The sequence below is a fragment of the Alexandromys fortis genome, unplaced genomic scaffold (genome assembly GCF_014885135.2).
Source record: "Alexandromys fortis isolate MF-2015 unplaced genomic scaffold, M_Fortis_MF-2015_v1.1 scaffold_10, whole genome shotgun sequence".
Classification (NCBI taxonomy): domain Eukaryota; kingdom Metazoa; phylum Chordata; class Mammalia; order Rodentia; family Cricetidae; genus Alexandromys; species Alexandromys fortis.
The window spans coordinates 13,494,184-13,520,618 of NW_026067895.1; the positions used below are offsets into that span (position 1 = coordinate 13,494,184).

General features: G+C 43.9%; 1 protein-coding gene across 1 annotated transcript in view; it reads left to right on the forward strand.

Annotated features, from left to right (window-relative positions):
- The first annotated feature begins 611 nt into the window (after positions 1–611).
- The window catches only part of Rcl1 (RNA terminal phosphate cyclase like 1), a 43,572-nt gene continuing 17,748 nt past the window's right edge, over positions 612–26,435 (forward strand). The window contains exons 1-5 of the mRNA XM_050158544.1: positions 612–853; positions 17,954–18,025; positions 19,672–19,847; positions 22,644–22,718; positions 22,911–23,035. Coding sequence (XP_050014501.1) covers positions 718–853; positions 17,954–18,025; positions 19,672–19,847; positions 22,644–22,718; positions 22,911–23,035 — 584 coding nt within the window. The 5' untranslated portion in view covers positions 612–717. The remainder of the gene's footprint in view (positions 854–17,953; positions 18,026–19,671; positions 19,848–22,643; positions 22,719–22,910; positions 23,036–26,435) is intronic.

Below are 26,435 nucleotides of genomic sequence, written 5' to 3' on the forward strand. Positions count from 1 at the left end.
GTGACCTCTAGTCTAAAGGCTTGGGTCCTAGTTCAGGCAGCCTCTGACAGCTTTGCATTTTCCCGTAAATGCAAGATTGTAAAAAAAAACATTGTAGGCTGCACCTCCCGGGATTACTGCTCAGCCCCAGACTGCAAGAACAACAGGGTAAGCGCGCCAACCCTGTTCTCTCATGGATGCATTGGGAAAACGCGGGAGCGGCTAGCATCCTCGCCCAGAGGCTGCCGCAGATGTGATGCTAAGTACCAGGCAGCTGCGGGCACCCAAGCGGAGCCACTGCTTTCTCTAGCTCTTAGGCCCTCCCGGGAAGCTGCACACAGACAGACAGACCCCACCGCCGTCTGGGCGCCGGGCTTTCCCGCAGCGCTACGCGTCCTGCTGCCGCGCGCTGTTGCTGGGGCTCGGGCACCGCCCTCTTTCACTACCGGCCAATGGCGGAGGGGCCAGAGCACCGCCCAACTACAGAGCGGGCCAATGGTGGCGCAGGAGGGGCAACGCCCTGCTCCCCTACGGACCAATGGCAGTGTGCCCCGGCGCCCGGGCCGCCCCAGCCAGGCGAGGAGGCGGGCAGGCGGTCGCTAGCTCCGCCCCGCTCCCCTCTGACCCGGTGTCTAGTCGCTCTGTCTTCCTGTTCCAAACCACGTGGACGCGTCGGGGGCCGCCGTGGTCCCTGTCGCGTTCCCAGCTCCCTCCCGGCCCTCCACGGACTGCGCGCACATGGCGACCCAGGCGCACTCCCTCAGCTACGCGGGGTGCAACTTCTTGCGCCAGCGGCTGGTCCTGTCCACCCTGAGCGGGCGCCCGGTCAAGATCCGGAGGATTCGGGCCAGGGACGACAACCCGGGCCTTCGAGGTGATTGGGGAGGGGGGCGTGGAGGGCGTGGTTCCCGGGTCGCCGTCTCGAGCCGTCGCGGGGCGCGTGGGAGGGTTGGGGGTCGGGCGGAGCGAGAGGCGGGTCTGGTCGGAGCTGCGCCACGCGTGGAACGATTCCCTGCGGCTCCCGGACGCGGGTAGTAAACAGCTACACGTTTTCCTGGCTGGCGTGTTGCTACAAATCGTAGGCGTCACCCACGCACTTCCCTCTCTTGAGACTCTTGCTTTCGCCACAAACCTCTCAAAGGAGAAAAAAATAGTTTATTGGACCGACATATAGTAGTGAGTGAGTGGACGGACAGACGTTTGGGGAGGAAAGTATCCCTGGCTGGTTCCCCGTTCTCGTCCAAAGCAGGTCTCTGAAACCACTGCCCCCCTTGGACACCAGTTCTTGTCGCCTTTGTTTCTCGGCCCCCCACATCTCTTCGGGAGTGGATTACAAGATTTTATTTTTAAATGATGTGCTTGTTTCTATTGGTGACTGATGTGCGCAGTAGAGGAGCTTTGAGATGGGTTTTTGTTTTGTTTTTAAAACGTTGTCTCATGCTGCCCAGGCTGGGCTCAAACTTGTGGAGTTGAGGTTGACCTTCAACTCCTATTCCTTCTACCTCCACCTCCCGAGTGCTGGGATTACAGGCCTGCTACATTTCGCTCAGCTGAGAAAATTTTAATTCATAAATCTAATTGTCTTGACTTCAGGAAAAGGAACACCAAACAGTAAGCTATAGGCTTCAATCTCTTTTCTTTCTTTATTTGCTCCACAAAGGTAGATGGGTTAAACCTGTCATTTGGACCCACATCTCATTAAATGGCTTTGGTTTTCAGCTGTTCCCCTACTATTTAGGTACACGTTCAAAAGCGTCTCTTTAATCTTAAGAGACACATTAAGACAATTGAATCAAAACCTTCCTGTATCCTGAAGGTAGAGAGGGCCTGGAGTTGGTTCAGGAGACTTTCTGGGTCAGGCTGATGTGTTTAACTTCGCAGAGCCTCTTGTAATAGATGGCTAGACCAATTTCATCATCTGTCTGAATCTGTTTTTTTGATAGTTTTGTTTCTGCCACTCTTGAAGTTTTGTGATGGAAACGGAAGGCTAGAAAGGAAGACACTAGAAGGCTTGGTAAGGTCAGGGTTAAGTTCCTGTCCTCCCTATGTTGCTGGAGAAAACACTGGGCTCGGAAACCCACACCTATAATCCCAGCACTCAGGAGGTTGAGGGGCAGGATGATCACAAGTTCAAGGCCAGCACAGGTGAGTCTTTGTCTCCGAACAAAAACTGGAAGGCAGAGGCAAGTGGGTCTCTGTGAGTTAAGAGGCTAGCCTGGTCTACACAGTGAATTCCAGGCTAACCAGGGCTACATAGACCCTGTTTAAAGAAAGAAAAAAAAAAAACCGAACAACAACAACAACAAAAAAAACATTAACAAACAAAAACTGAAAGCAAACAATTAAAAAAAAAAACCCTCAAAGTTGAGGTGGAGGCACTGAAGAGTTAGTGCTCTTTCCCTCAAATCTCTCGCCACCCCCAGTTTTAAATTTGGTCCTTGGGAAAAGTTATTGCTTGGTCTGCTTTGCTGTGTTTTCAATACCAGATTAGCCTGGAGACCTTGTTTCTACCATGACCATTGGGCACAGAATTTAGCCCAGGTGGGCTTTCTTTCACAGATATAATGCTCATAAGATAAAATTCCGAGTTGTATCTTATGCCCCAGTACAGTGTTCATGTTCCCACAAACTTGAATGGAACTCGCATAGGAGCCCGTTTCTTTCAAAAACAGGACTTGACCCTGGCATTTTTCTGAAAGGGTAGGGGATCTGGTACCTGGGGAGGTGGTTATTTTATGGGATGCGCCACTGTAGACTATTGTTCTCTTTACCTCACGTCTTAGGGTTCTGTTGTAATAAAAAGACTATGTCTGAAAGGAACACAGGGAGGAAAGGGTTTATTACAATTTAAGTTGTAGTCTATCAGGAGGGGAAGCCAGGGCAGGAACTCAAACCAGAGACCAAGGAAGAATGCTGCTTACTGGCTTGCCCAGTTTGCTTTCTTGCACACCACAGGACTACCTACCCAGGGGTGGCATCACCCACAGTGAGGTTGCCACCTACATTTATCATCAATCAGGTAGATGTCCCACAAGCTTACTGATAGATAGGCCAGCCGATGTGTTGGGTGCACTTTCCGAATTCAGAGCCCCGTCTTCTCAGGTGACACTGGTTTGTGTCGAATTGACAGAAAAACCTAACCAGCCACCTCCTCAATGTACTAGTATAATAGAGACCGCCACCTAAGACCTTGTGCTGATTTAAGGGCTTAGGAACCTTCTAGCTAGATGCTTGTCTGTTGGGGAATATTATTTTCAGGTGTGTGACTTTTGTTTACACTACATTTGTTTAACGCTGTGAAGCTGTTACTGTGCCTGTCTAAAACTGATGGTCCTAATAAAGAAATAAAAGGCCAATAGCGAGGCAGGAACAAGGATAGGTGGGACTGGCAAGCAGAGAGTATAAATAGAAGGAGAACTCTGGGAGGAGAGAGCAAGGAGCAAATGAGAGAACAAGGAAAGGAGGACACCAGGGGCCAGCCACATAGCTACCCTGCAAGCCATGGAGAAAGAAGTAAAGGTAAACAGAAAGAGAAAAGCTTAGACACAAAAGATAGTCAGGATACTTTAAGTTAAGAAAAGCTGGCAAGAAATAAGCCAAGCAAAGGCCACGCATTCCTAATTAAGAATAAGCCTCCATATGTGATTTATTTGGGAGCTGGGTGGTGCCCACCCCCCAAAAAAGCCAAAAGAGTAAAACATCCTATAACACTTGTCTGTCTGGTTGCTTACAGAGGGACCCAGATACATACCTCTACTTTTATTTGTAGACGTAACATGAATGTTGGTACGTAGACAGATTAAGTGTGCATAATATACACATAAACATAAACATGTATGTAGCCTCAGACACATGGTTTTGGTAGTCAAATCCATGGGAGCTTCATCTATCTCTGTCTGCCTCTTCTTGACTCGGATTATGGAATTTGGAAAATAACTCGAGAATAACCAATATAGTCTCCAGCTGAAATGCAAAGATGCTTGCTTAAACATTTCAAAAGGAGTGCATTTTGGAGGAGGCATGCCTCGGAACCATTCAGAAGGTTACTGAGCCTCATGTGCACGGCTTTGCGGTAGCAGAGTATAGATGTAGGTAGGAGTTGGTCGCTCAGGGAGCTTGTTCTCTACAGGAGGGACTTGAGTGGAGTAGCATGAAGTAGCAAGGGTCTAGTGAGGTGGAGGGACTTGTTGGAGCCCAAGTTGTAAAGAGGACACACATTCTGGATGTCCTTCTATTGTGATAGTGGAAACGGTAGCTATGGGGATCATTATAGGTGAAAGAAACAGTTCTCTTAAGCAGTTTATTTTTTTAACATTCTGTATTTGTCTGTGTCTAAGAGTGTGCCACAGTGCTCTCTCAGATTGTCAGATTGTCCTCTGACCTCTGTTAGCATGCGGTCATATATACATACCCACCCTGTACACACATACATAAAACAAATGTTAAAGCAAGATCCACTTCTGAGCCTCGGGGTTTTTATCGGTAAAGTGGACTCAAATAGTCCTGCTTTGTGGGATTCTTATGGGGACTAAGACTTGGTTGTCATGAGCAGGGTCCAGTGAGCAGGAGGAACAGATGCTGATCGGTTTATTGTGCTGATTCTACTGGACGACGGTGGGTAAAGCTGTGCTCTCTGGTGTACCAAGCCTTTCTCTCAACATTGGAAACTCCGAATATTTCAGGAGAAGTATGTTGTTCCTTTGAAGTTCTCTTTTAGGTGATCAGTTCTACATATTTGCAGACTGTTGGTAGCTTTGCCCTCTACGATGTTGGCAGTATTTAGAGACATTTTTGGGTATCACTAGGGGAATTTCCAAATAGGAGAGCCCAAGAAACTGCTAATACCCTACAATAATGTACAGGATGGACCTCACAGTCAAGAATTATTCTGTATATTAGTAGCAATTCTACTGAAATGTCAGTACTGGGGTTTTAAAAACTCTGAGACATTAATAATTAAAGCTTTTGCGTTATATTGCAAATTCTTAAGAGTAACAGCAGGTATTATTAGAACTGCCTAAGGAATTAGACATGGCAGTATTTATCTCTGTAACCTATCATAGAGAAGACTGCAGAGGAAAACCCTGGGTTTCAGAAGTAGATGAGACTTGAGTCATGCCAAGCCCTGGGACTTCAGACAGAGAAGTTGATATGTTAAATAAAATTGCCCTTTTTCTGTGCATAGAAGTTTAAATAATGAGAAGAAATTGGCCTCCAAAGAAAGGTGGTTCTGGAATGGTTCCAGTTAACTCTTCAGATACACCTGGTATGGTGGCACTCAGAAATGGAGCCAGGAGGTTAGTGGGGTCAAAGACCAGCCTGGGTTTCTTGGTGAATTTTAGGTCAGTTAGGCCAACGTTTCTCAACCTGTAGGTGGAAACTTCATGGAGGTAGGGGTCAAACGTCCCTTTCACAGGGGTTGCCTAAAACTATTGGAAAGCACAGATATTTACATTATGGTTCATAACTAGCAAAATTACTGTCATGAAGTAGCAACGAAAATAATTTTATGGTTGGGGGTCACCACAACATGTGGAACTGTAAAGGGTCGCAGCATTAGGAAGGTTGACAACCACTGAGTTAAGCGAAGTAGCTGGAACTTGTCTAAAAATACCAAAAAAGCAAAAGCAATGAAAGTATAACTATACTCAACTTATATTTCACTTTTGAACACAACCAGTTACACTGTCTCATTGTATTCTTCGTGTCAAAGAAGAAGTAATATTTCTGTTGTTGTTTCTGTCATTTTATTGAAAGTAAGATAGCCAGGATAGTTAAGTGAGGTGATGGGTTTAAGTGTTCAGCCAGCTCCAGCCAGCCTGAGGGGCTTCTTTTCCTGTTCTACACTTGGATGTTCTTCATTGGCACGATACAGTACCTGTTACAGCTAACTACCCCCCCCCCCCCCAACAGCGTTTCTCTGTATAGCCCTGGCTGTCCTGGAAGTCACTTTGTAGACCAGGCTGGGCTCAAACTAAGGGAGATCTGCCTGCCTCTGCCTCTGAACGCTGGAATTACTATGTATACCATTACGTCCGGCTTGTCCAGGGGTCTTTACCTCTGGATCTCACAAGAGCTTAACGAGTTGGTCTAATGAGTTCTGTGTGATGTGGGGGCTAAGTAGAGAAAGCCTCATGAAAGGTAATTGTCGAATCTCCCAAACGACGCACTTGGTTTGGGTAAAATTGATAAGTGTAGGTCTGATAAGATTGTTGTTACCAGGCTGATCATATGTTCGGCTTCGGAGTCCTCTTCTGGAAAGTTAGAAGAGTTACTTGGGCCAGTGGGAATGCTATACATGGCTTGAGCAGACATTCTGAAGTGGGAAGGTTAAACAGTTTTAATCAAAAGAACCCTTTAAGATGTGCCGAGGAAATGCTACATGCGGTTCTTGGAGAAGGAAAACAGTTTTTGATTAGTGGACACATTTAGGGGATAGCTGCTTGTAAATGAGATCTTCTAAAAGGAATGCGAACCTATATATTTCTTTTCATTATGATTTGGTAATTGGAATTGTTAATAGACAACAGGATTGGAGTGAGCCGGATGACAGATAATGACATGTAGAGGTTGCATGTTGTCCTGTTAATTAGTGCTTCTGTTGGTTGTTAATATGTGCTCCTAGGTGGTGATCTTTGGCTGCCCCAAACAAGACATACCAAACATGTCAAGAATCTGAACGGCCTGTTTTCTATTCTTGCTTAGATGCTATAAGAACTGTATTTGGTTGGGAGTATGCACCATCTTGTTTTTTTTTTTTTAACTAAATCTTTCTTTTTGAGATCATTGTAGGTTCATTAACAATTGTAATAAATAGAAGATTCTTGTACTACTTTCCTAATGGGACCATCTGTTCAAACCGTCATACCGATAGTATCACAACCAGGGTATGCGCACTGACATGGGGAGCTATAGAATGTCTTCACGGCTGTAAAACTTCCTCATATTACCTGGTTTTCCTATGTCCATACAGACCACCCCAGAGCTTTTGGCCTGGTATGAGAATGACACCCCTTCATATGAACCAGGGTCTGAATTTGTACCAGAGCTTGTGGGACAGGCCAGTCATTCACACAGTAGCTACTTTGTGGACCTCAAGAGTGTGAGATTCTCTACTACCACCAATTAAAAAAGGGTGGGGGGAGTTATGAGAATTCTTAATGGATGAGAACTAGAGGGGACTTCCTCCCACCCAGCCCCCACCCCTGTACTGTTCATGAGGTGGGGTTTCTGAGGCACATAGACCAAGATCTGAGGCATAGTTGACTGGTCTAGGAACCCCATCAGTCTTGCCAGCTGAGACCCATCAAGGAGCTAATAACGCCCCAGTTTTTAAAAGACTTAGATTTCTTCATGCCGATTACATGGTTCACTGAGACTTGGAACCAAAGAACATCATGACAAATGGTGGGACAGTCACCTGGATGGCTTTGGTTTGGTCAGAAGCTGCCCAGTGGCCGTCACACCTGAGGTTCATGGTGGCAGCTAGCTGAACTTCTGCCGTGGGACTTGGCAGCACCAGGGCAGCACCATGGCCTACAGCACCTCCTGTACAAAGTGAAGCTGACTTGTCACACAGAAGCTTTGATCTCAACAGACTGTTCGCAGAAGATGACCGGCCTTGAGATGTTTCTCTGCCCCAGGGGGCCCTTGCCAGTGTAGTCATTGGTATAGATGGAAGGGTCTGAGGCCTAGCTGCTATGCAGTACTTGGTAATCAAACCTCTGCCTCCGCAGCCCTGCCTCGCTGATAAAATCTACACGAGGTAGGCAATTCCCAGTCAGTGGAATGGCTACCATTCTCCCTTCTCCACACTTGAGTGCTGTGAAACCGTTTGAGAAGACAATCCTGCCTTCCCCTGAAGCCACTGAGACTCCTTCGGCTTCTTACAAAGAATATTTTTACTGCCTTGAATGATACCCACATCCTTCCTCATGAGATTTATCCTCCTGGCTCCCAGTTCACTATACTGCGTCCTTGCGTATATTCTCCTTACCTACCTGACCGGTCATCATGCTGCCCCTCCCCCAGGAAACTGACAGATCAGAGGGAAAGGGAAGTTGCTGGTTGCCCCTTTGTGCTCACATCTATTTGTCTCCCTTCTCTCATTCCTTCTACTCTATTCTCTCTTCCCAGTTTCGTCATTCAGAACTGTTATATAAACTGGTGTGGTCCCAAAACTCAGCCTTTAGTCCCAAAACTCAGGAGGTAGGACTCTTGTGAGTTCAAGGCCAGCCTGGTCTACAAAGCAATTCCAGAAACAGAGAAAGTCTGTCTTGAAAAACCAAAAAAATAAAATATATAAAAAAGGTTTATGAATGAAATTATAGAGTATACAGGGTACATACTTCATTCAGCAACAACCTCTCAGGGGTTTCTTTTTGATACAACAGTGTTATATGCAAAGTTCATATCTTAGAACTTTATTAGAATGGAAATCTAAATCAAATCTAAAAAAATCTAATTGAAATCTAAAACAAAAACCATGATGCTTATGAGTTTGTTGGGTTGTATTCATTATCCTTGGCAGCATACAGCTTGTGGATTGTAGCATGACCATTAAGTATTTTAATCAAGTTTGATACTTTTTTAAAAAAATTCCTAAAATGGGCAGTGGTAGGGGCGCACCTTTAATCCTAGCACTTCTGGAGCAGAGGCAGGCTTGATCTCTTGAGTTCAAGGCCAGCCAGGTCTACAAGAGCAAATTCCAGGATAGCAGGACTGTTTTACAGAAAAACCCTGTCTTGAAAAACAGAAAACCAAACAGAAATTCCTGAGTACAAAAATGAAATGAAAGTATTCCTCTCTTGTTCTCATTTTAAAATTACTTTTGAAGAACATCTGGCTCACTCCTAATTTTGAACTATTCTACACAGTTGAAAGATGGTAGGGTTTTTTTTTTTTGTTGTTGTTCTCACATGTGGGTATTTTTCTTTTCTGCATGTATGTCTGTGTATTGCATGCATGCCTGGTGCCCTCGGAGGGCAGAAAAGGGCATCAGATCTGGAACTGGAGTTACAAATGGTTGTGAATATTTATGTAGGTGCTAGGAATTGAACCAAAGTCCCCGGAAGAGCAGCCAGTGCTGTTAACCACTGAGCCGTCGCTCTAGTCCCATGTAGACTAGATTTTATGAAGACTCAGTCTTCTGTTTTCTGCTTGCATGCTAGTTGCCTCTTTCATTCTTTTAAGGCGATGCCGGGTTCTTTCAGTCTGGGCACCATTTTATATTCTCATCAGCAATGTTTCTCACTGGCAATTGAAATGCTTTTATTTTAGTCATTATGGGCCATGCTTATTATGTAGTCATTTTTCATTGTATTAATTTGCATATGCCACCATATCCCTAATATTTTCTGTGAAATGTCTTTTCATGCCATTGCCCATTTTAAAATATAATTGTTTGTGTGTATTCTTGAGATTTCTGGATATACCTCAGTTATGGAGCATTTGCCCTGAATATTTGAGGTTCTGGTCTTCAACACTCACCCCGCCCCCTCCCCGCATCTATGGTTGTAGAAACGGGGGAGGGGGTGGACTAGGTCTTAATTTCAGTGAGTTTCTCTTGCTTTTAATGTAATTTCTGCTTGTATTTTTATTTCATTCTCCAGTTTTGGGTTTGTTTTGCTTTTTCCCCCCTAGCTTCTTGAGGTGGAGTTTTGAGAAAGATGTCTTTTTTTCTAATAAAAGCATGTAGTACACAAAAAATGTACCATACAATAGTACTTTAGCTGTATCCCACACATTTTGGTATGTTATATTTTTGTTTTCTTTCAGTTTAGTGTGATTTTAAAATTTTTCCTTTGAAACTTCCTTTGACCTATGGATTTCCTAGTGTTTGGATTATTTCTTGCTTTCTTTGTGATACTGATTTTGACTTTATTATGGTATGAGGATATCGCTATGATTTCAACTCTTAAATTTGTTGAATTTTAAGTCTCTTTTGGTATTACTTTTGTGGTCACTTAGAACAAATGTATATTCTGCTGTTGTTGGTAGACTTTCTGTTGATAAGAGTCTATACAGTGGTAGGTCAGTGTTAGTTGGGACACACCTTGACCAGGCATGCTTAGCTGTGCATAGCCTTGGCCCTCTAAATTTTGATCTCATTTTACCCCTTTTCCCAATGTAGCCATGTGAATAAATCTCCTTTTCTGCTGTCCCTTTTAATTTGACTCTTTTTGCTCAGTTTTGTTTTTTGAGGCAGGGTTTCTCTGTGTAGCCCTGGCTGTGCTGAAACTCACGTTAGAAAGGGTTGGTCTCAGACTCACAGAGATCCACCTGCCTCTGCCTCCCCAAGTGCTGGCATTAAAGGTGTGCACTACAACCACCTGGCTAATTTGGCTCTTTTAAGTGGCTTATTGAGGATGGGTGGGTGGACTTGACTTGGGTAACAACTGTGACCCCGCTCCCACATTCAATGACAAAGGTATCATAATACTTGTGTCCAGGTACCCCTTCCAGCCCAGACCTGTGCCACTCCACGGCCATACCACGTGAGCACTGCACCGTCAGAGAGGGAAGGGTACGGGAAGACATTTTGAGAGATAGCACATTCATGGAACTTTCAGTATTTTCTTTTTTTTTTTTTATTTATTATGTATACAATATTCTGTCAGCATGTATGTCTGCAGGCCAGAAGAGGGCACCAGACCTCATTACAGATGGTTGTGAGCCACCACGTGGTTGCTGGGAATTGAACTCAGGACCTTTGGAAGAGCAGGCAATAATCTTAACCACTGAGCCATCTCTCCAGCCCTCAGTATTTTCTTGAAATCATTGTTTTATGAGTCATTATTGTTGGTTTCTTACTTAATTTGCAAACTAAATATAGATATATATAATATATAGAGGAAAAATCTATTACATTCAGAACTCAGCACCGCCTAGGTGTTTTTACACTGATTTCCCCATGGCTGTGGAAGATTTCTCTGTTGTTGAACTAAGGCTTCTATTTTAGAAATAACCCTTTTGTTAAAATTAGTAAACTCACCATACCTTTCAAAACGGAATGAATAGATCTGAATTTTGTCAGGTTCTTTTCACACTAGGCTATTTGTGTGATCAGTGCTGTGGTGACCTAGACGTTCTTGTGTTTCATCGACAGCGTTTCTTTCTACTAGAAAAGAGACATTTCCCACCAAGCTGACTAAGATGCATCCTTAGTCCCAATAGGTAACTTAAAAAATACAGATGATGTTTGTGCATCTCTTTACTTAGGTGTTATTTGGGGGGTTTGATCTGCTTTCATTAAATGAGATTAGCTTATATTTTAACTTATTTTTGAAAATTAATGTTTGTTATTGTCTTGCTGAAGCCCTCTTATATGTTCTTTTTTGTACTTTGGAAGATGCAATTTGCCAATTTATTTTTCTTTGAGTGTTGAAAAGTGTCCAAGGCCTTCACCACTGTTTTTCAATATCGGTACATTTTCTCCTTCTCTTTGCTTTGTATCTTTTTATGTCTTCTGTTTTGTTTTGGGTGCTAGCTTCATTAGAAGTGTAGTGATAGAGACTGGTTTGTTGTAAAAGCTCTCAGTCCTCGGGGAGCTTGGCGCTGGCTTCCTGGTGAAGTGCTTGTGAGCATGAGTGTGATCCCCAGCATCCAGAACCAGGGCTGTTGGGTTTAGTTCTTTCATTTTATCTTATTTTATTTATCTGGCTTTTCTTTATTTTATTTCTTTGGTTTTCATATAAGAAAATAAAAATACACACAAAATTTGCATGTGTGAGACAAAAGTTGTGGTTTCATCTTTATGTTATAAAAGTAATAGTACTTTGGGGAAATTATTCTTATTGGTCAAAATGTAAATAATTGGTGTAGATTGCACACCTTAATTCGTAGACCACAGAACATCCCCCATTTCCCAGATTTTTCGATAATTCTTAACCATTTCTTTTTGTTGTTGATGTTGAAAATGTTTCTTTTTTTTCCTGAGTGTATTATGGTTGTTTTGTATGCATGCCTGCTACCTAGGGAGGCCAGAAGAGGGCATTGGATTCCCTGGAACTGGAGTCATAGACAGCTATGAGCTGCCAGGTGGGGTTGGGAATTGAACCCAGGTCCTCTGTGGGAGCAGTCCGTGCTCTTAACTGTTGAGCCATCTCTCCAGCTCTTCTTTCCCATTTCAGAGCTCTCAGTTCATCTTGTTTCTTGCTTTTCCTTCTTCTAATTTATAAAATTTTCGAGTGGTAACTTTTGCTATAGCAAACACTCCATCTACTTTCCTGATTTGTGTCTCTGTTGAGGACATTCTGTTCTGTTCTGTAGCTTTTCCTTTGCCTGTTTACAATCTAGGGAAAATGTCATTTTCTTTAAGAATTTTGCAGGTCAAGAAATTATAAAATGTTATCTCATGTATAAAGGAAATATTTTTTCTAAGTAATTATATACATCTCTTAACTGAGAATTAAGTGTGTGTTTGTAGTTTCTTCCTAACTTTACTTAACCATTTATTGTCTTGTTTTCCTGTTATTTTCTAAAGAACTTGAAATCACATTGAATATGTTCCTTTTAACCCTTCTTTTAATATAGTTTGAAGATTTCTTGGTGCATTTGAATATTCCTTTAAACCTTATTTTCTTCTCTTCCCATTTTTAAAAGAAAGTCTTTATCGTGTAGCCCAGGCTGACTTGGAACTCTTCTTCCTGCCTCAGCCTCCTGAGTTCAGAGATTATAATAACATCCTGCAGGTGAGGCTTTAAAACATTCTTCATAACTGAAAAATTGGATGAAATAATTTTTAAACTTTTAAATTATGTGAAAAAGTATTTGGATTTTATGTGAAATTTTATGCATTAAAAAAAAAACACGCATAGCCGGGTGGTGGTGGGGGAAGCAGAGGCAGGCGGATCTCTGTGAGTTCGAGGCCAGCCTGATCTACAGCTAGTTCCAGGACAGGAACCAAAAAGCTACGGAGAAACCCTGTCTCGAAAAATCAAAAAAAAAAAAAAACCAAAAAACAAAAAACCATGCACATGGTTCAAAGTTTAGGGAGAAGAAAGGAATAGAGTCTGTCTCCTAATCTCTACCCCTCCCCCCCTTCTACATAGCCATCTGCATGGTTTAGGGCTTTCCTTTTTGTACCTCGGAGGTGACTCATGCTAGTAGAGTATAGCAGAGGTGTCTTTGATTCCCAGGCTGCAGTGTGCTGTGAACATGCTGTGAGCTAGCCAGCCTGCTCTCTGCAGACACTTGGGTTCGAATACCTTTGAATTGAAGCTGTTGAGTACAGTTCATTGACAAGTGCTCCTTTCAGGTGGATCTCCGCGTTTGAGGCCAGCCTGGTCTACACGGCAAATTCCATAGTAGCTAGGGTCTGTGTGTATATACATTGAGACACTGTCTGGAGAAAAACAGAAAGGGACTGGGGGAATTAGCTCCTTCTTTTTACCTTTTGTTTATTTTATTTTTTGAGACAAGGATTGTCAGTGTATCTCAGATTAGTCTTAAAGTCCTAGTCCTTCAGCCGCAGATGAGGATGTGCATGACCCTGGTTTATAAAGTGTAAATCTGGGTCTTCAAGATGGCTCAGTGGGCAGAACTGTTTGTGGAGCAAGCCTGGCGACCCAAGCCCTCTCCCTAGAATACTCATAAAGGTATGGAGAGACCCGACTCAACAGTTTCCTCTGCTCTTCACACACCAGGGTGTACATGCACACACACGTGGTAAATTTAAAACATTTAAAAGAACCCGAGAAATACTTTAAGACATAAAAGAGTGCTTAAGAGATTATACCATGAACCGTGTGACCCCCACCCAGATAAAGAAGTAGAACCTAGTCAGTATCTGTGCACTGGTGTGTCTCTGATGGTGACCACATCTTGCCCTGAGTTACGCTGTATATTCCCACACAGTGCAGTGGCATTGTGCTTGGATTTGAAATGTTTCCTCTAAGGTTTTCAGCCACCTAAAGTTTTAGACATCAAGAAGTGGTCCAAAGGGAAGATTGCAGGCAGGGAGGTGAATGGGGAACACTCCTGGGCGCATCTGCTTATGTGCCTGGGGAATTGACTCTGCTGTTAGGGAATTTGATCTTCTGCACCAGATGATGGAGCTGTATCTTCACTGCTGGGAAGACTGAAACTAGCTCGAGTCTGGCTTTCTGAAGCGTGTTTGCAGTGACCTGGGATGATCCTGCCTGGAGGTCTTTTGAGGTGCCATTCTCTTCCTACTCATGTTCCTGCCAAGTGATCGCTTCTGACTGAGGTCATGGTTAAGGGCACCCGTGGATTGCAAAACAAAATGATTTTCAAGTCCCTCCCTTCCTCCCCCTCCCCCCGCCACTCTATTTTTTTCCTTCTCTTCCTTCTTTTTCTTAATCTATAAGATCTAAGGAAGTTTTAATTTTAGGCTTCATTCGTGAAAGCCTCTTCTCTAGAAAGCTTGGGCAAATCAAATGCTTACTTATTTTTGAAGTACTTTGCATTTACTATAAACCTAACTAGGAAGTGGCATTGTAATACAAATTGCACCTGTTTTTAGAAATAGAGTGTTCTATAGAAGTAACCAATTCCATCCTTCACTTTCAAGTTTTTGTGATGCTACCTGTAGAAGAACTTATTGCATATACATATAAAACTGAATCGAAAGATTCTTGAATTCTCCTTGAGACATTTGTTTTAAGATATGCCCCATTCCCCGCCAAGCTCCCCATCCCAGTTGATGCCTGACCCACACATGTAGTATTGAATTCTAGTTTTGCATAGTTTTGTTCTTATTTTAGACAGGGTCTCACTGTGTAGCTCAGGGTGTTTGTTGTGTATTCCACACTGAACTCGAACTCTTGATCCTCCTGCCTCAATCTCTCTAGTTCTGCATGCACCACATCCCTTGCTAAATATTTTTTCTCTATGCATGATTTCTGTGGTATGCATGTGCTTCCCCTAGGCATAAGCACATTGCTAGCATCACTGTCCTTGTGCTTCAGGGTCATCGTTGGTTAAGATAGGGAAGCCTTGAACAAAGTGCTATGGTACTGCAGCTGTGGATGTAATGATAGCTGAGGTGACTTACTATACCAGTGGGTAGGTAGACAATATGGCTTCCTATGCTAGAGAAATGTGGGATTTTTCTAGACCTTTCCATTTAATAATTTCACTGTCATTGACTGGTAGTAATATTTAAAAACTTAAAATAAAAAAAATTATTTTGTATGTGTGCATGTGGCGGTCAGAGGACAACTTGTTGGTCCTCTCCCTCTACCATGTGGGTGGGGCCCAGGGATCAAGCTCAAGTTATCAGCCTTGGTGGCATTGCCTTTATCTTCTGAGATTTCACAGGCCTGACTGGTAGTAATAAAACTGGAAAATTAAGCTGGCGTGGTGGCACACTCCTTTAATCCCAGCACTTGGAAGTTCCAGTTCAAGGCCAGCCTGCTCAACGGGACAGCTAGAGTCACACAAAGAAACCCTGTCTTGAAAAACAAAAACTGGAAACTTAAACCACTGGTTGGTTGGGGTCTTCTCTAGTCCATTCTGTTCTTACTGAAAGGGAGTGCTGACTGAGACCATTCAACTGCTTGCAGAATCCTTCCTTCTAAAGTACAAGTTCAGGTTTCCTAGGGGAAAGGCTTGGTTGTCAGGTGTTAAGTGGAGAGGCAGCCTTGTCATGATGTGGTTAAGGACATAGTCTTTGGCAGACAGACAGGCTCAAATCCTGGCTCTGTGGTTGCTGTCATTTGAACAGGTTAGGCTAGTTGGCAGTCTTGGGTTTCAGCCTATTTTTTTCTTTGAAGTGGTAATGACGCCATTGCCTTGTGATAATGAAGATTAAATGGCAATGTATGGTTGAAAGTAAACCTCCAGTAATACCAGTAAGTTGTGTTCACCATTTTTGTTTGTTTTAAGATTTAATGGTGTCTTTCTGACTTTTGGTTTGGTGCTCTTTGTATAATTGCAGAATCTGCTATGTGAGGCGCTGTGGGGCCACGTGGAGTAGCAGGACAGGGCGATGGGAGCTGCTGAGATTGATGACCTGCTCTCCTTTTGGGATCAGTTCATGTGACTTCTGGGATGCTGTTTCGTTATAGGGGTGGAGTCTGTGTAGGAGGTTAAATTAGAGGAGAGTCAGGGAGAAAGTTCTTCCTGTCTTCCACTCTGATGGTGGCTTTGTTTGGTCTCACCGAGGAGTTGGCTGGCCTGGAACTTACTCTGCACCTAGGCTGACTCCAACCTCACAGCAGTCCTCCTGCCTCAGCCTGCCAAGTGCTGGAATTGCAGGTGTGAACTCGCCGTGCCTGGCTTTTGACAAGTTACTTGGTTTTAGATAATACAAGCAAAATTGAGATGCTAGGCTGACGGATCAGCAGTTAAGGGGACTTGCTGCTCTTACAGAGAATGGTGTTTAGTTCTGAGCACCCACATGGCGGCTCACAACTGACTTTAACTCTAGTTCCAGGTGATCTGACATCCTCTTCTGGCTCCAAGGGGATGCAACACAAACCTGGTTCATGTACATACATGCTGTCAAAGTCACACATACACATGAAATAAAAATAAATGTTTAGAAAGAAAGAAAATTTGAGCATAAAATGTAAACATTTTATATAAAATTAAATTCTACCCACTTTTATCAATAGAAATCCATTCATTAACATTCTTTTATGTATTTGAAAATAGATGGTAATAATACTTTATGTTCAAGTACAATTTTAAAGAATTACTTAGTTTTGCAATGTATGGGTGTACATTTGTTTGCATGTGAAGGCCAGTGGTTGACATTAGGAGTCTTCCTGGCTCACTCTTCCCCTTACATATAGATAGAGGCAGAGCTCTTAGTTGAATCCAGAGCTGTTTTGGCTATTCTAGTTTGCTTGCTCTGGTGACCTGTTTCTATCTTGCACACTCTGGGATTACAGGTGGGTTCTCACCATTTGCACAAACAGACCTGAACCCGGTGCTTGCTAGAGCAAGCACTTCACCTACTGAGCCACCTCTCCAGACCTTCAAATATCTTCAGTAAAAAAACAAAACAACAACAACTCCCCCAAACTCAACTATCCAGATAGCTGTAGATCAGAAAGGGAGAGGGGAAAAGGGGAATTCCTCATCTGTGAAACTGAAGGTGGCCTCTACTTAATCTCTTCCTAGACATTCTGGAGAAAGGACAACATGGTTTTAAGACATTCTGTGCTTTCTGCTCTTTCTTCTTTGGTGCACTAATTACTTTTCAACCGTCATGATAAAACAGTGTGGCCAGAGCAATTCAGAGTGTTTGGGCTTAACAGTTCCAGAGCGGTGAGAGCCTCTTGTCATGGGAGGCATGGCAGCATGCAGCAGACATGGTGACTAGGGCAGAAAGCTGAGAGCTCACACGCTGAACTGAGCTGGAAGTAGAGAGCATGAACTAGAAATGGTACAAGTATTTGAACCCTTAAAGCCCTTCTCCAGTGATGTATTTCCTCCAACATGGCCAAACCTCTTAAACCTTGCCAAAAAGGACTATAAGTGTCCAAATGTCCAAATGCCCAAGAGTATGGATATGAGGGACATTTCTCATTCAAACCACCACATTTGGTGTGCCCCCTTAAGGTTCTTTACAGGTTGGATAGTTTTGAGGCGGAGTCTCACTATATGTTGCCTTGGAGCTCACTGTGTGGATAAAGCTGGCCTTGAACTCTGATCCTCTTGTCTTAGCCTCTCAAGTGCAGGGGTTAAAGTTGTGTGCTGTCATACCAGGCTTTTTTTTTTTTTTTTTTATAGGTTCTACGTGGATAAAATGAGCATCCTATTAGATTGATAGAGTGCTGGGTGTGTATATATATACACCCATATTTGCTGTTGGATGTGAGAGCTGAATTGTTCTCGTCAGTGCCCTTTCATGCCTCAGGTCCCTCAATCCATGTCAGCCAGTTCCAGAAGGAACTCAGATGTGACGCCAGAAACAAAGGCTCTCTTCTCAGGACCTGGATGAGACGTGTTCTCTAGAAATGGTGCCTGATGGAAGATTTTATCTTTTTTTTTCCCCTCACAGATTTTGAAGCAAGCTTTATAAGACTGTTGGACAAATTAACCAATGGTTCTCGAATTGAAATCAACCAAACAGGTAAGCGTCTTCCCTCTGTTCCTAAAAGCCCTTACGTGTACTACATAGGCATTCCTCTGCTTCTCTTTTGAATGGTATAAGTGCTGGATTATGTTGAAACCACTTTACTAACCATTTTCCATTATCATCACCATGAATGTTTAGAGAGGACCTTTGAAACTAACCCAAGAGAGTGCTAAGTGGAGATTGTAAGAAAAGTTCATTATGCTGAATCATTAATATATTAGTTTCAAATGGAAAGACCCAGCATGTTTGTGGTATACTTATATACATACATACATATATATGTATACACATACAATTATATCATAAATATAAGCATAAATGTATGAAATCTCCCAATTCTTAAGAGGCATAATAGAACTAAGGCTGTAGGTTAGTGGTACAGTGCATGCCTACCTTGCTTAAGGTCCTAGGTCCAATTCTTAACACTGGAAGAAAAGAAATAAGGGAAATACACTTGATTTAGAGTAATGGACAAGTAACTATTTCAGACAAAAGCGAGCATTCAGTTTTGCATATACTTGCCATATATTTAAGCATTTTGAATTTAGTACTCTGCTAACTCATTGGCTGAAACAGCTTTATTCATTATCCAATAAAAGCAACACAGATACAGAAGGACATCCCGCATCAGTAGTCATGTCACAGTTCAGCGGGACTGTGCTTTTGCTGTTGTGTTGTCCTGTGCTGGGCTCTCTGTGTTATTGTGGGCTATGGTTTAGTACTTTATTGTATAGATGGGTAGTCATTATTTAACTATCCCCTCTTGATTGCATTTGAGTTCCTTGATGGTTTTTCCTTTTTTGTTTCTAGAACCATTATCCACATTGAGTAGGAAGTAGGGCAGACACTGGTTGACACCAAGAACTATCCACCTACATTCCATAAAGGCTTCTTAACCTTTCCTGGATGCTCACTCTCTTAAGGAAGAAGGCAAATTTGGAGTCACAGGTGTCACTGTACCATGTAGATGTGCTGACCTCTGTCTGCATTCAGCCACACCTAATGGAGAACAGGCCCAGGATGATATGTCCACCTGCCCCTTTCTAGCTGTGCTTCCCTTGATAAATGCTGTGCAAATATTTTTGGATTGCATGAATATGTGAAAAACTGAACTAGAGTAATGATGAGGGTCCACTGACAAAATAAGTTGAGATATTTTACTAACTAATATTAAAATAGCTACCACTAATGATATTCAATATCTCAAGAACCTGGGTTATGTGCGTATTGTGTTTGGTAACGGGGTGAGTGACAGACCTCATTTGAGGGGTGTGTGTAGGATGTAGACCACTGGTGCGCTGAGACATTGATCCACAGATGGATGCAGCCAGCATCTGAGTGTACTGGAAGCGTGGTGTCTGTCAGGAGCCTGCTGTGCTCCCCTGTGACTGTGGCAGCTTACATGGTGTAGGGAGGAGTTTGTATATTACTGGTATTAAAGTGTATCCACAGTTCATTATTGTTCAGAGCCCAGGTGCTGGTGAGTCAGCTCTTGACATAAGCTGTGGCCTCTCAGGAATGACATTTGAGGTTCCTGGAGGCCTTGATCAGATTCCCCTCGAAAGTCACTGTGTTTGTTGTCTTGATAATTAATTTTGTTTCTGCTGCATCGTTTGTTCTTTTCTTCCTCTCGGTTTAAGGAACAACCTTGTACTACCAGCCTGGCCTCCTGTATGGTGGGTCTGTGGAGCACGACTGCAGTGTTCTCCGTGGCATTGGCTATTACCTTGAGGCTCTGCTTTGCCTGGCTCCATTTATGAAGCACCCATTAAAAATCGTCCTGCGAGGAGTGACCAATGACCAGGTTGACCCTTCGGTGAGTATTGATGTCAAACCATAGTGTGATTTTTGTTTTGTCCGTTGTCACAGCCCGGTTTCTTAGAAGAAAGTCTTTTGTAAGTACAGTTTTGTTTTCGCGGGCATTTCTCTTGCCATTTGACTTGAGATGCAGAGTTGGTTAATTTACTCCAAGACACAGCTGGGTCAAGACCCGTGATCATCAAGATAGAGATGATGGCTAACATTCAGGTGCCGTTCTCTGTTGTGTCTATGAACCTGCAAAGCAGATGCTTGCTGTCTCATCTTGACATGAAGCATGGCTCCGCTGGCTGCAGTGTGGGAGTCTGGGTAAGGCCCATGTGAGCACTGAGGCTAGAGGGCAGGAAATGACATCTGGGCTCTGCCACCATACAATCCTGTAATATCTGGGCCTCGACCATTAACTCAAGGACTTTTCACTTAAGTTTCAGGCAGAGTGGACATGAGGGTGACAGAGGAATGTGTGAGTGTTGGTAGTTGTGGGAAATAGCAAGCTTCTCCCTAAACATGTTAATTTTCCCATAGATAGGAGGAAAGTGGTGTAATACCTAACAAATTTTTATTTTGCTGACCACAGTTGTCACACAGATTGTGTTAATGGCTTGTGGGGAGGGAAGGAGTCCACACTTTAGGACCCTTTGCTGTCTGGAAGAGGTTTCATACAGCAGACAGCATGCAGTCGTCACCGAGAGGCATCTGTCGTCTCTGTAGATACAGGCCACGCTGTCTTCTGAGGGCAGCTGCAGGGTGCTGCGAGTCTCCTGACTGGAAAGGAACAGTTAGTTAATGGTGACTGTTCATGCTTACCCAGGTTCCCACTATGGTCCCATTATGTAATGTGTTTCTGGGCAGTTGAGGACTTACTCCTCAGTTCCTGGAAACTCAGCTACGTGGACTCTTCACTGACTACAGGGCACAATCTGCCGTTTTCAGCTGTGGGTGAGGGTGCTCTGTCACCTGTGGAGAATTGTAAGTCAGTGCTTCTTGCCTGTCTCTCGCATTGTCCGGAAGTCTAGGAAATGGTTCCCTTGGCTAAATAGGACAGGAGGCACTGGCACTGTTAGAGTGTAGGTAGGTAAAGTGTCTCAAGTAATGGTAAACGCACTGTGCCCTCCCTCGGTTTCATACCCATTCTATAACTGCTAATGCTCATAAACACTGATCTATACAAGATTTAAAAAACACTTCATGTATTAGCAAGAACAATCAGTTGATGAATTAATTTCCCCAGAAACAGTGCTTTAACCTTTACTCAGCCTGCTTAAGCAAATCTGTTCTCGTAGGGGATGCTTTATTTTTGCCAGCTATAATGATAATGACCTTGTTACCTGACTAGACTAAAACAGAGGTGCCTGGTTTGGGGGAAGAGTAACTTCTTCAGCCTGGAGCCTCAGGCATCTTCTCTACTCTCTTCACCTGTGGCACTGCTCTCTGCACAAAGAATGGATTTCATGAGTAATTAATTCTTCCTCATTCTCTTGGGGTATGTAGCTAGAAACTGGAGGGCAGAAGCTGGCCCTGACAGAGATGTGCAGCGTGGAGAGTCTGTCTCATTCCGATGGGCTTTGCTACTACAAAGTACCTGGGACTAGGTAGCCGGTAAATTAAAAACTTTCTTCTCTCTGGAAGCTGGGAAGTTCAAGAGATGGCTCATTTTGTAATGTGGTAGAGGGACATGTGAGAAATTGAACCAAACCTAACCTTGTATCACAACTTTGTTTCAAAGAGAAATAAGCCACTTTCCTGATACTGACCATTGTCTGTTAGTGAAGGCTGCATCTGATTTACTAAACATGTCTAAAAGGGCCTGTAAGTGTTACAATGACAAATTTCAACGTAAGTTTTGGAGGAGACTGTCAAGATAGGGCAATTAGGGAGAGTTACTACAGGAAGGGAAACCAGTCACTGGGTTTTAGGGAAACTCTGGAAGAGACTGGTGTTTAGGTTTGCATAAGGGCACTATGTAGTTTCCCACAAGCACATTTCTTATGATGTCTCCCTTGTTAAGTAATGCGTGCCTCTTATATTTGTGGACGTGTTTAGCATTAACATTTAATTAAATTAACGAACCTTTAATAAATTTGCTGGATTCTGTCCCTGTATACCCGGTCCATTCTAAATGTGTTGCTAGGCCTTCTACATCTTTCTCCTTCTTACCACTTGGAGGATAACTGTATTGAATCAGCCTGTTAGACTGTGGCGTCGTGGAGATAGCAAGGCTTGACACATGTCTTAGGGAAGGGAATTTAAATTGCTGTGATATTTTTGACCGGGATCATGTAGCTCATCAGAGACTGAGCTTGGGACCAGAACTAGGGCTTCTGGTTTCTTCTGCTACCGCCCTTGCCTCCTCTCATAGTGCAGCCTCCCCAGGCCCTTTGGATATGGATCAGATAACAATAGTTGGCAAAGTCCTGCTGCAAACTGTCGGTGCTTTTGTAATTAGGCTTCATATTCCGCCTAAGCCCTCACATGTGCGGTGAGCACCTGTATCAGAATTCTTAGAGCTCAACATTGAGGAGTTCATTTGGTTCACTCTGACCTGGAGAGACAACGGCTCTAAGTGTTAAAAAGAGTATACATAAATATTGGGAAAAGATTAATGTATTAATGTTACAATAATATTTATTAATAAACTAATAAATAATGCCATGTGATACCTATGAAAATGAACAGAGATCCCAGTTTGTTTTCTGTGTGAGTCATAGCTGTCTCTTGAGTTTTGTTTGCTTCTTGAATTCTTATGTACACGTTCAAAATTTAATTAAAAATTCTTCTTTGAAATAACTTATAGGTTGATGTTCTTAAAGCAACAGCACTCCCTCTGTTGAAACAGTTTGGGATTGATGGAGAGTCATTTGAGCTAAAGGTAAGAATGTGTGAGCGGCTGGCTGTATATACCTAAGATATTTTTTTTTATTTAACTATTTGGAAGAAACATGCCACATTTCAAATCATCATATATCATGATGGTTTACAGGAGTGATGCTTCGAACCTTGAACTGAGAGACCTTTAATAAATAATAATTATTAAACAATAATAAATAATTGTTTTGTGCAGATCTTGCGACGGGGAATGCCTCCTGGCGGAGGAGGTGAAGTGCTTTTCTCATGCCCTGTAAGGAAGGACCTGAAGCCTGTTCAGCTCACAGACCCAGGGAAAATCAAGCGAATCAGAGGGATGGCGTATCCTTTCCGTTGGATCCTAAGTCTTTTCTTGCCTCGTGGAGTGAACAACTCTACTTGTTTCCACTGTTTGCATCTTAAGACAACAATCTCATAAAAGCTGGGGATCCAGGACAATGGAGTGGACAGTGGGGAGGCTGGAATCATAGCACTCTGTTCTGTTGTGAAGTGCTTCTTCTGTGTCCTTTGGGGGAAGATCACTTTATGCACCTCAGTGTTAAACTTCAGAATGTTTCACTTAACTGTATCCTGCTTTGCAGATAAGGGAAACTGTGGTATAAAAGCTTTGTTTTGCTAATAATGTCATTTAGCTAATTGGCACATCTGGGATTTAAACCTTGTCAGTAACCCCAGGCTTTTAACCTCTACATTTTTTTCCTGGAGAAAAGCAAGGACATTTGAAAGAGTCTTAGAGGATGGAGGCTTGTGAAGAAGGTAGGGCAATAAAGGGGGCCTTTGTAGAGGAAGTGGCACTCTGGGGCAGGCTAGTAATGCGGGCCAGCAGGACTTGGGTGATCAGTGGCTGTTGATGCACACAGTGGGGTAGGAATTGAGCAGGGGCCGGTGAAGAACTGAGGGCCATTTTCAGCAGTTGGTCTTTATTTAAAAGTGATTTTCATCTGGAGAACAACTGTGCATATTAGGAGGACACCTTCAGTGGTCATGTAAGAACTTGGGTGGGATATTTGGAGAGTATGGTTGTGGAGGAACATCACCTAATGGCAGCCACTTAGTGGTAGTGGTGACAGAAGTATTGTGCCCTCCAGCAAAGATGGGCGAGAGCTGCTACTGAGAGGCCGTAGAGGGAGAGCACATGGCACACACGGAAGACACCGAGGCTTGCAGGTAGGGGTGTTGCTATGACAGTAGCTACAGCAGGGTGGAGTAGGGGCGAGGGTGAGTTCCGTGTTACACATGCTGATTTGATGACTCCAGTGAAACTAGTCTAGGAAGGACATTGGAATTGAGGGTCTGTAGCTCTGGGGCACGATGAGGGCCAGAAGTGAATGCTTTGAAGTCAGCAGTCATGAAGAAGGCAGAGAGGAGGCCTGCAGAACTGGAAAGTAAAGACTGGACCTCCTGGAAACCCAAGCCAGCACCCGCTAAGGCGCTGAGGAGTCCGTCTTGGCAGGGAAAAACTGAAGGCCTGGAAAGAGCTTTTCTTTAGAGGTGATGGAGGTGGAAGACACATGACCTGTTCTGGGCTGTGGGGGGGACAGGGAAGCAGCTGAGTTAGAGTTGTTCTGTGTAGAATCTCCACTGGAAAGATGAGGGGAGGGCTCTGTGAAGAGAGCATGCAGAATACACTTCCTTTTGAAGACAGGTTGTGCCTAGGCAAATGGCTTGGGCTGTAAAGCGCTCGCCTTGCAAACATGACCTGAGTTTGGATCCCCAGCTGTTGTAGTGGCCTGTGTATAGCTCTGCTACTGGGAAAGCAGACACGGGATCACTGGGTGTAGTTGGTTATTTCACTTTATTGGCTCATTGCTCTTACGGGAGGCCCACCACCCAGCTCACAAATAAATACATTGAGTCTTACTCTGTGACTTGCTCTGTAGCTGATGACTGGTCCCTGAAGTCTTTTCTCACTCCTAGATCTCTCTTCCCTGATATCTCCTTCTTTTTATTCTCTCTCCCTGCCAGCCCCGCCCATCCTTTCTCTGGCCTAGGTACTGGCTGTTCAGCTCTTTGTTAGAACAACCTGGTGTTTTAGACAGGCAAAGTAACACAGCTTCACAGAGTTGGACCAGTGCAACATAAACAATGCAGCACATCTTTGCTTCACTAAAACAAATGTTCCACAGCATGAACAAATATAACACATCTTAAAATAATATTCCACAGTACCCAGGGCTTGCTAGCCAGCCAGCCTGTCCTAATAAGTAGCCCAGGGTTAATGAGTCTGGTCAGCTCCTGGTATAGATGGGATTGGAAGGGAGTGTTGGATAAGTTTCAGGTTAAGGTAAAAGGGGGAATGTGGTGGTGTTCCTGGGGTTGTCCTCTGGCCTCCACATGTACGTACACACATGAGCACTGCTGCAGAAACAAACTAGAAAGGTTGTTCGTGATTTGAGCGTTCTATAGGCTGGAAAAAGTGAATTTAGGAGAGGGGAGTCTGGTTCTCCTGCTCGCTGCTGCTCACCCTTTCGTTGGTTGACTCATGCACCAGACCTGTTCTGTCTACCACATGGGCTGTCACGAAGTTAACTGAGGTAGGCATGTGCAGTGTAAGGACTGCAGGTGTAGGTACGCCGTTGGTAGGTGGTAGCTTCTCTTGTTCATAGAGTGCATGTTCACATTTACGAGCACACAGCAGGGTTTGTTCAAGGTAGAACTTTGTGGAGGTAGGTAGGAAGGGTTGGGATGAGTTTTCAAATTGAGATGTGGGAAGAGATGGGGTTGGAATAAAGGTGTGACAGGAATGGCAAAGGTGTGCTGTCACAGTGTGGGGTGGTGACTGGAGGTGACAGCCGCAAGGGTTCAGTGAAGTTGAGATTTTTTTCATGATGGCAGCCTGGCAGGAGATGCCGATGAGCAAGAGGGCCTGTTTTCTCCAGGGATGGAGCACCTGGCATAGGGGGTTTGGGTAGCGCAAGATGAAGGTGGAGAGGCAGGATGAAGCAGTTGCCAGGATGGGCATCACTTAGTAAGGTGGCAGAACCCACACTTTCTGGAGAAGGCAGAGGTCAAGGGATTGGAAGCCCAAGATTGAAGGTCAGGCCCGGCGGACATAAGTGTGTGTGCTTTAAAGAATGAGGGATCGAATGGAAGAAAACTGTTGGTGTTTTGTTTCGGGAAGTGCTGAGGGTGAAACTTTGTCCTCCCTGACTTTCCCTACTAATGTCCTTTGAACCTTCCCCATGTGGAATCTGAGGCAGGAGATAACTTGTGAGGTGCCATGTCCCTTCCTCCTGAGTGAAGCGGACAGAACTCCTAACCTAGCACAGATCTGCCCATGGAAGCACTCCTGGCACCCTGGGTCACATTCCTGTCTAGACCAAACTCTTTAGCCCCCAGTTATCCAAACAGTCATTTACCAGGCCGCTCAAAGCAATGCAGGCTTGCTTCTCTACCTTGCCTGTTTCAGAGCCTGAGGAAAAGCTGTAGTTAATTCTGTGGGTTTTGCTTCTGTGGGCTGGTTTGGCTTGGACTGAGCGTCTCCTTGTTCTCACATTGGGAGATCTGTGGTTTTAACTGGTACCCCTCATCCCCCTACTCCCAACCCCCAGTGCTGCTTTTCCCTCTTTGAGGTCCGTGACTAAGGAGACAGGTCCTGGGAAGGAGCTGCTGATGGCCGCAGCTGTGACTACAGAGTAGTCCCCTTTTATTGGCTGCCTTCCGCCCACCCTGACAGGAGAGAGGCCACTGGCTCTCTCTTTCATGCTGCTGATCCGGAGCT